This window comes from Poecilia reticulata, linkage group LG14, assembly GCF_000633615.1.
Source record: "Poecilia reticulata strain Guanapo linkage group LG14, Guppy_female_1.0+MT, whole genome shotgun sequence".
Classification (NCBI taxonomy): Eukaryota; Metazoa; Chordata; class Actinopteri; order Cyprinodontiformes; family Poeciliidae; genus Poecilia; species Poecilia reticulata.
Genome location: NC_024344.1, coordinates 16,888,968 through 16,898,879, shown reverse-complemented (window position 1 = coordinate 16,898,879; position 9,912 = coordinate 16,888,968). Strand labels below are relative to the sequence as shown.

Here is a 9,912-nt window from a genome sequence, read left to right as displayed (position 1 = left end):
GGGGTGACGGGTGAGCAGCAGCCTTTGTGCAGCTGGGATAAAAAGCTGCATGTGAAATGGTGCACTACGGGCGGGCCTGTGCTGCTGCATCCTGGCAGATGCTGCGGCACGCCTCTGTGTGGGAACCTGCTGGAGGAGGAGGAGGTCCGGGACGCAGGGATGCGGCTGCCGCACAGCATCCTTTAAAAAAAAAAAAAAAAAAACAGCATTTATGATAGGTGGTGGGGAGGAAGGACGAGGAGTGGGGGCTGCTCTGAGATAAATCTGGCGAAAAAGGCGTCGGTCCACCGACACCCACGTCTGACAGGTTCCTATGTGTTCTGCGCAAATCGATCGCGAACAACCTTCAGCCTGCATTGCCCTTTTCCCCCTATGCGCAAAATGCGCAGCGGCAACGGAGTGCCCCGGCCCCGTCCAGCTAAGACAACGGTGGCTTTTCTAGCTAAATGGACGGCTCATTATGTCGCGTGGAAACCGGAACACGACCATCAGCGAATCCTACGATGTCACATCATCTCATAATCATGGTACCACCTATAGCTCGCCCTCTCCTGCAACTGTATGCGCATCTTTCGATGGGATCCTTTTGATTCCCTTTCTGTGTAATGACAAATATCTTTATATGTATATTAGGACAGACAACGATCGGATCACTTCAATGCCAGTGAGAGCTTTTTTTCCTCCTTCAGTGCGCTTAAATCACACCAGCCTGGCCGTGTGTGTGTGTGTGAAGGATCCTGTTGGAAAAGGCACCGCCCCAAGATCAAACAGTCCGCATTCAGACAGCTACAATCCACCGCAGCTCAGCGCCAACAAAAAAACCGCAGATTTACAGTAAATCACTGATTTTAATCTCATTATAGCGGATCAGATCACTGATATGCAGAGAGAGAGAGAGGGTGGAGTGGAGGTGGAGGTGGAGGGGGTGGGGGAGAGAATAGGGACGGGCCTTAATAGCCCGGTTCAATATGATGTGTTCCCAGATCTGATTTTAGCTGTGATTTACCGCTCTCTGCGGCAAGTCTTCCTCATAAATGTGCTCTTCAATCATAAGTTTCATACACCAATTTTGATTGGCTGATCCGGTAAGGTGAACGCGTGCCAGACCGGAGCGCGGTGGGCTGCGTTCCCCGCGAGCTCGGTCAGCCGCCCCGCGGCTTTGAGACGTTTCCCACTCACACACACCCAGGCTCGGACGTGTCCGGTAATTACCGCACCAAATGGGACTGAAAGAAGAAAGGTCATTACGGCAGAGGGCTACTTACCGACTTCATGGCAGCTGCCATATCATCATACCTCTCCGCCTGCTCGGCCAGCCTGGCTTTCTGCACCAATTGCTCGCGGTCTACCATTTTAGAGGCCGGTTTTGGTGCTGCCCGCTGCGTGTTTTGTCGTAGCTGAGAGCTGTAATGTGGATGTCTGAACGCAGTGTAACGGTGCCGGGTGCTGTCGCCGCAGCTGCTGCCTGCTGTCTGTGTGCCTGCCGACGGGACACCCCTCCCCCTACACGAGCACTTTCCTTGGCTTGTGTCACCACCCAAAAAGGCGTGTCCACACGGAGTGATGTAACGACCCAGGCAGCTGAACCCGAAGGAACGGGGTACAGACCTCCACAGGGGCTCTTCACACCACCAATATGCACACGTTTTATTGTTGTAGGAAGGCGAAGCCTGGTTTTGTCTAATGAACGCCCCTGTTGCAATATGAAGAAGAATATGAATAGTTTACAGCCGTACTCGTGGTTAAATAAATGAATAAATAAAACTTGACTGGATTTCTTGAAGATGCTAACTACCCAAAGCCCCTAAAACCTTCATAAAAAATTGAGAAATAATGACGTCAGTCTCATTTTAAAGGGATAGTTCAGTTGTTTTTTTTGACTAAAAGCTGCGGTATGTAACTTTTATTAAAATGTTGTTTATTGTTTTTTTTTACATATTTGTTAAAACTATCACCATGTCGTGACAGTTTAATATAATCTGTGAAAAGACTGATATTCCTCACCTTCTAAATGAGTTTTTATAACCATGTGGGGGGAAAAAGGCACCTGACCATAAACAACCAATCAGAGCCAGGAGGAAGGTCTTACTGCTGTCAATCATCCTCATGTACTCACAGCAATGTCCAAATGGCTGAGAAAAGACTTTTACAGGGAAAAAAAAGCTTGTCCTCCAACATTGGTGCCCATGCTAACTCACCTGAGCATTCACACAGTAGCAGAAAGCAAGGAGGGACGGCCCCTGCTGTCACCCTGGGCAAGCCCCTCAATCAGTTCCCCCCAACCAATCAGAAGCTACTACAGGGAAGTAATTTCTTTTAGGGTGACAAGTTTTACAGGCAAATAAAATCTTCTTAAAGTAGTCTTTAAAAAATGTTTAATACAGCACAAATATCTTGTAAATCAACCATGTTTTGCTCCGTTTAAATTTATAGTATGTTCGGACCATAAACATCCAGCGACGCTCAGACGTAAGCTAAAAAATAAAAAACAATTAACCCTCCAGAACCTCAAAGAAAAAAAATATCAAGAACCTGAATGCCTCGCTCTCTTTAATGTTGTGGCTCTAAACTGATTTACAGAACTCCTAGAAAAATCTAATTATTTTTGATTGTTTGAAAAACAATAATGCATGATTTAGTTTATTGTTTGAGAAGATAAATAAAATACTTGTCACATGAATTTTTGCCTTTACTGAAGAGGAAAAGTGGCTCACTAGTGCATTCAGCTTGATTATTTTAGCCCTCATGGCAATCGGTTTGGGCTGTATAGAAATGCGTGCAACACTTTGTAGATTTATGGTTTTAAAAAAAATAGGAAAACCTTCAACTTCACAAGTATGCATTACTTTACATTAGTCTGAAAAAAAACCTGAGGTTTACGGTTTTTACCTGACAAAATCTAAAAATGTTCAAATTATATAAATACTTTTGCAAGGCTTTAGCTACCAGAAGTTGTACAGGATGTTGACAGGAAACTGATTTGTACAGATGCAAAGTGTCCAAGCCTAAAAAAACAATTTCAAGCTGGAGCCATCCAGGTGATTTGTACTCATGGCAGCCATAATAAGTTTAGAGGTAATGGGTCCTTCTACTTCAGAATCAGGTTCCCAACTTTGGGGGCCGATCCCATTGACAATTCTGACGTGGAAATCTGAAATTGTAAACACAGTTGGGAATGCACCTCGACGTAATGCAGTTTCACATTGATGACTTCAGAGGCTCTTTTAGGTTTGGGGTGTTTTCAGCTTCAAACTTAGAAATTCCAACTTCTGGGTGAAAACTACACAGACTATTAAAACACAGCAGTTAGCCGGCAGTGTAAGTGTCTGAATATGTTATTAGCACCGCATTATTACGTCCCAGTTATTGTAAACTGGGAACCAAGCTGACTGGTAAAGTTCTGCTAATGTGACTCTTGGCACAGTTCTTGTCCTGGCCTGAGATTACAGTACAGACTTTACTGCAACGTAACTTTGATATGACGCTTCATTTTAAACTTTGAAGCTCACTGCGGCTTTCTAAAATACACCAGACGCATTTTTTTTTGTTTTGTTTTTTTGCAGCTTGTGAAACGGGCACTACAATAAAACATTAATGATCAATTGTTACAAAAATTTTTACAGTTACTTTTGGATGCACTTAAAATATCCAGTTCACTTTACAGCGTGGTTAAAACACACCACACTCACTGACAACTACAACAGATAAAAGTAAAATCTGAAGATTTCAGCCTAAGACTTAGGTGAAATAAAATGTCTTTATTGTTTAAACTTTTCCACATTTTCCATGGATTTTTATGTGAAAGACCAGCATAGATTGAGTGCAAAGAAAATTAGACATGCTTTAAAAACTATGTATATTTTCCACAAAAGTCTACAAGGAGTGACAACTGCACTGATGCCCTTAAATTAAAGTTCAGCTGTTTGCCCTTAGAAGTCTCCTAGGTATCATGGAGTGTGTGATTTAATCTCAGTATAAATCCAGGTGTTTTGTGAAGGCCTCAAAGGTTTGTTGGAGAACATTAGTGGGGGAAAAAAACGGCATCAAGGAACACATTAGAGAGGACAGGAATGAGGAAGTCTAACACAGATTTAGGTTATTGATTAACATCCTAAACTTTGAAGACCTCAAGTAACCGTTCAATCGATAATCTAATTGATGATCAAATTACTTCTGCAAATCTACCAAAAATGTCCGTCATACAGACCAGACAAGCAGAACGTTGATCAGAAAAGTAAGGGAGAGGAGCTGCAGAGATCCACGGGTTCAGTTTAGCAACTGGCATGAAGAGAAAACTATTCATTTTTTGCAATTTTTCACAAGAAACATGTTGTGTGGTGATGACGGCAGCATCATACTGTGAGATTTCTCCCCAGCGTGGACAAACCTTTGGACAGCCACACGTCATTGTCTGTTTACTTCTACTTTTTGTTGTTCCAACACCTGAAATGCCAATAAAATAGCAGAAGGTTGTGGTTGTAACCTGATAATACAACCAAAGACGGTCTTCAACTGATTTGATGGTAGAAAAACAGTCCTACTAGCAAACCACTGTAAAGTACGACTGGCTAGATGGGAGTCCCTGTTCTCTGTCCATTTGATCAACAATGAACATGTGTGACAGGTGTTTGAAAGATTGACAAATAGACCAAATATACATACCAAAAAATAAGAACATTTATTTTTGTTATTTATATATATGATTATTAGTTACATTATGAGGGTGTGCAGAACACAAAGATTGCATATATACTTCATAAATTCACAAGACAAAGTGTTTTGCATTCTTCTGGTTTATAGCATACAGTACCAAGTCTTTCATTTGTACTTTTATCATACATTTGTCATATCTCTATTCTTCCTTCAATGTCTTCAACAGATTTATGGACTTCCTTGAGTACTTGGATCATATATAGTAAATATTAGCACAAAAAAAGTTAAAAGCTTTGCTGAAATGTGTACATTTACTGTCATATCATATATTTATAAAGTGCTTAATATTTATAACTTTACTGTGTATATTATATTATTGCATGGGGTACTCCTTCGACGACGTGAAGGTTGGTATTTACATAATGTGTACAAGTCCTAGCAGAGCTGGAGATGGGAGCGAGGTCACGCTGCGATCACGACAGGGAGCAGGTCACACCGGCGTCCTCGGAGTGATTGCAGTTGTGCACGTTCCAAGATATATGGGAGCACTGCTGCAGGGAGGCCTCAGTGCCGCTGCATTTCAGATTGTCCAGCAGGATCGTTCCTGTGCCAGGTCCAAAGTGAGCCTCGCCCCAAGCGTGCGTGGCTTCTCCGCAGCTCACCAAGCGACACACGACCTGGGCATCCCGAAGGTCCCAGGCGTCGTCGCACACCGTGCCCCACGTCGAGTTTAGGTACAACTCCACTCGACCCTCGCACCGGTGCTGGCCGTCCACCAGCCTCAGCGCTCCTATGGTTTGATATAGATGATTCAGATTCACCGCCGAAGCTGTAATCCATGCTAGTTTGAGGTACCTGAAGATGTACCTACCTTCTGAGGGCTTCGTGGTTGCTGGTGTTTGTTCCGTCACCCGGAAGTCTCGTGCGATCGGGATTAAAAACAAGGGGTCCAACTGTGGGGGAGCTGAAGAGAAAAGCAGAGAATGATTCTCTTACCCAGTGGACGTACACAGGAAATATCAGGTCACGCAGGCATTGGCAAGACGCTCTCCTCTAATTACTGCACAGATCAATAATGGAAAACTGTTTGCCTCTTGGGTTGCCTTTAACATTATGATGCAAAGATCCACTTGGATGAAGTAATTCCTCTGAAAAAAGGTGTTTCTGTAATGAGTTTGATGTATGTATCCATTCAAGAGCCAGATTAAACGGCTGACTCTTTAAAAAACAAAAATAGATTTTATTTCAAATCGCATCAAATTTATTTATGTGGCTCACAAAGTGCTGCACACAAAAACAACAAAAAGTAATTCCAATGTATTTAATATAAAACGAGGCGTGGTGTCTGCACATTCTTAAAAAGTCTTTTATTTGTGTCCAAAATTAATGCCTTAAATTTTAAGGCTTAAAACGTCAAATTCATTTAAAAACTGTAAGTTGACCTTAAATGTGTCAACTGCAGATCTTAATTTTTGTCATTATAGGACTATTTAATGTACTTTTTTTTCCCCTTCCTGGGACGTTTTTGTCAGGCAAATCTGAGTCGCATCTTTGTTTTCTGTGACTCCAGACGGCATCTAGCTAGCTAGCTTTGTTTTTATCTCCATCATGGTTCAGTTATTACTATGCTTGATTGCAATACAGCACGTTTCCCAAACCGTCCCCTATGTTTATAGTTTTTTCGGTCTTAAATTTAATTCAAGATGGCATTAAAAATACCTTAAGAAGTCTTAAATTTGACCTGCTGAAACCCGTAGATACCTTGCCAGGGATTATTTAGCATGTTAAGAGCCTGGGTGCTTCTGATTTTTCTGTAAAGCAGCTATGTTTGGCCTGCAGCCAGTCAGTGAGGCTGATTCGCCTTGACTCATTCACTTTATTTTTTATTTTTAATGCTTTCTGTGTCGTCTCCTCCTCAGAGAACTATAGTCATGCAGCACAGATTGACAGCTCAGCAAGGCGGGCAGAAATTATTGTGTAGATGGGGAAATATGCACTTTCAGTGGAAATGATCAACTTTGGTGCTAATTTCACAACAAAGACGAAAAAAGTCTCCAGATTTACCGTAACGTGACAGAAATCCCAAGAATGATGAGGTCTTACGTGCACAGATAACGCCAGCATCCTCGTGATGACCACAGTTGTGTTGACCCCAGCCCAGGTGGAAGCACTGGGACAGGTCGGATTCTCTGCCGGTGCACTCCACGTTGTCCAGCAGGATGGGGCCTGTACCGTAGCCGAAGAAGGCCAGGGTCGTGGCCGCGATGGCCGGACCACATCCGAGCTCTCTGCACACCACGTTGGCGTTGGGCATGTCCCAGTCGTCGTCACACACCGTCCCCCAGATGGTTCTGTAGAGAACTTCCACGCGACCCTGGCAGCTGCTGTTGCCGTTCACCACACGGACGGTGGGATTGCCTGGAGGTGGACGGACAGACGTGTGTGAGAACAGATCTGCGTAATTTTGGGAAGGTATTCACACCTGGGTCAGAGTTCAGAAAGGACTTACCGGGGCACAATTTTTGGGTGGCTCCACAAATTGTTTTTACATTTTTTTTCTTAAATACATGTTTTGCACACATTGTACTTTATAGAAGCATCATATGCCCATGTGTGGTGAGCTGTAATGGTAATTTGTGATTTTTATGAATATAAACAAATAATAATAGAAATGTGAAAATAATGAAGTTATGATAATCTTTTGGGGGGAACAAAACAGTTACTGGCCAAGTGACATATTAAGCCTAGCAGGGGAGCATCTACATACTTTCTGAGGTGAAAGCGAACATGTCATCGCCGCCCCCGGCCCCAATGACATAAACTTGTACAATTCATCTTTAATTAAAGTATCAATAATAATAAATGTACATATATGTGAATAAATTGCTGCCTTCAGGGCAATTAAAAAGAATGGAATAAAAAACAGGGCAATATTTCATCATTTAACATATCAGTGAGCCAAAGGGCCACTTCTGTTGGCCTGTGTCTAGAACAGCCTGTGGGCTGCAGGTCTGAGGCTTTTTGTTGGCATGTTTTCTATCATTCTTATAGCTTGATAGGATACCATAGGGGATATCTCTCTCTCTCTCTCTCTCTCTCTATAAAAAAAAAAAAAATTCCCTTCTCACCCTCCGCGGGTGGTCTGTTTCATCCTCTGAGCTCGGGTCCTCTACCAGAGGCCTGGGAGCTTGAGGGTTCTGCGCAGTATCTTGGCTGTGCCTAGAACTGCACATTTCTGGACTGAGATGTCTGATGTTGTTCCTGGGATCTGTTTGAGCCACTGCTCCAGTTTGGGGGTGACTGCCCCGAGGGCCCCGATGACTACAGGCACCACTGTGGTCTTCACCTTCCAGGTCTTTTCCAGTTCCTCCCTGAGGCCCTGGTATTTCTCCAATTTCTCATGCTCCTTTTTCCTGATGTTGTAGTCACTTGGTATTGCTACATCCACCACAACGGCTTTCCTCTGTTCTTTATCCACCACCACAATGTCCGGTTGGTTCGCCATTACTATATATATATATATATATATATATATATATATATATATATACATACGCCACGGAAACCTACCATCATCAGTTGGTATCAGTTCATACTTTAGAACTACCTGTTAATGTACTATAATTTCCATTAGAAAAATATGTTTTCGTTAGTGATTAGGCCACCAAAATGAGTTCTAACCCATGGGCCCACTTCCTTGTAAATCCGGCCCTGATCCACACCCTTCAATTTTTCAGCAATCGTCATTTACACTCTTAAACTTTTTAACAAGTCAGATTGGATGAAGAACATCTGCAAAGAGCAGTTTTCCCAGATTTCTTCTTTGACATTGGTCTGGACTTTGACTGGGACATTCTGTTAGATGAATGTACTCCATCCCTCTCCCCATCAACTCTGACCAGTTTCTCTCTTTCTGTCCTCCTGTCCTCACAGCATGATGCAGCCACTACCACATTGTACAGTGACATCACCCTCAAAACATTTGTAAACCACCAATCATTTTCCTTCCAATTCACAATTATGTACTACTATATGATGTTGTATCATAGGCTATAGCTCCAATAAAATGACCTACAGGTTTTACAAAACAAACTAATGGGGGAGAAATTAATAAGATGTGAATATTATTCCTAGACAATGAACATAAAATGGAAAATTACCTTTGGTTTGGGTAGTCGTGGTTACGGTTGTTGTTGTAGTTGTTGTAGACCTGGTAGTTGAAATTCTCTCTGTGACTGAAGGAAAGAAAGGGAAAAAATTGATTCAGGATCAGTATATTGATTTTTTTATTTTTCTCTGTTTACGTTTTTGTTTTTGTGGGGTCTTTTTTTTTTTTTTTGCTTACTAATGGTCCTAATCTAGTGAAACTACTCTGAAGTTTTAAAAGTTGGAAGATATCAGCTGGCTTAACTCACTTACAAACTTATTCTATATTTCATATTTACTTTAAATAATGGTTAATAATCATTAGTTTGAATTAAAACATATAAATATATGGATTTATGCTATTACATTTACTGTCAGATGTGTAGCCGAGAGACGGGCATTTAAAATGCGCACCTCTCGCCATGATTTGCCTTTCAAGTCAACAGGGACAAAGGGCTCCCTCTGGTGGTGGTTTTTTGACAGTGCATGTTATTTACCTGTGGTGCCTGTCGTTTCCAAGAGGATTCTTCGTACTTCTGTAACTGCTGGCGGAACAGTAGTTGATCCTGGAATATGTAGACAACAAAAACGTAATTACTTTACAGACAGAATTACTCAAAGTATTTACTGAACTATAAATAACGAGAGAAATATTTTTGTGTTTGGATTCAACCACAACAATACCGGTGTACGACTAACAGCTATTTTAGTTATTGATTATTTTACTGATTATTCTGACAATTAATTGGATGTAAAAATTGACACATTTTGCAAATTTTAAATAAAACTAAACAAATAATTGAATTCTGTTTTCAATTTAGAAAATAAACATTTTATTGTTTAACGCAGCATTCCTTTTAATGTACTTTTGATCATTTGCAGCATCTGCAGCAGAAAAGGTACTTCTATTAGCATGTGGAAAGCTCAGCTCTTTCTGCTTGACTTAACATCAGTGCTGTCGACTATTTTTTGGATTAACTAATTAATAAAAGATGCATCATTAGTTTTTTTTTTTTTTTTTTTCCCTTTTTACAGAATTTTAGCCAGATGAAGCTACAAATGGGTAACATATTTACAGGCAGTTTTTTAATGCAAAATTAATATATATACATA

The 9,912-nt window shown here is 41.5% G+C and overlaps 2 protein-coding genes across 3 annotated transcripts in view; both read right to left on the bottom strand.

The window, feature by feature from the left end:
* Window positions 1-1,524, bottom strand: part of ywhag1 (3-monooxygenase/tryptophan 5-monooxygenase activation protein, gamma polypeptide 1) — a 15,055-nt gene extending 13,531 nt beyond the window's left edge. The window contains exon 1 of the mRNA XM_008428131.2: window positions 1,266-1,524. Within this exon, the coding sequence (XP_008426353.1) occupies window positions 1,266-1,352 (87 nt within the window). The 5' untranslated portion in view covers window positions 1,353-1,524. The remainder of the gene's footprint in view (window positions 1-1,265) is intronic.
* A 3,131-nt stretch (window positions 1,525-4,655) lies between these two features.
* The window catches only part of LOC103476066 (scavenger receptor cysteine-rich domain-containing group B protein), a 17,878-nt gene continuing 12,621 nt past the window's right edge, over window positions 4,656-9,912 (bottom strand). For both annotated transcript variants that reach the window (XM_008428130.2, XM_008428129.2), the window contains exons 8-12: window positions 9,297-9,365; window positions 8,814-8,888; window positions 6,757-7,071; window positions 5,525-5,617; window positions 4,656-5,443 (exon numbers count right to left, since the gene is read on the bottom strand). In XM_008428130.2, coding sequence (XP_008426352.1) covers window positions 5,127-5,443; window positions 5,525-5,617; window positions 6,757-7,071; window positions 8,814-8,888; window positions 9,297-9,365 — 869 coding nt within the window. In that variant the 3' untranslated portion in view covers window positions 4,656-5,126. The remainder of the gene's footprint in view (window positions 5,444-5,524; window positions 5,618-6,756; window positions 7,072-8,813; window positions 8,889-9,296; window positions 9,366-9,912) is intronic.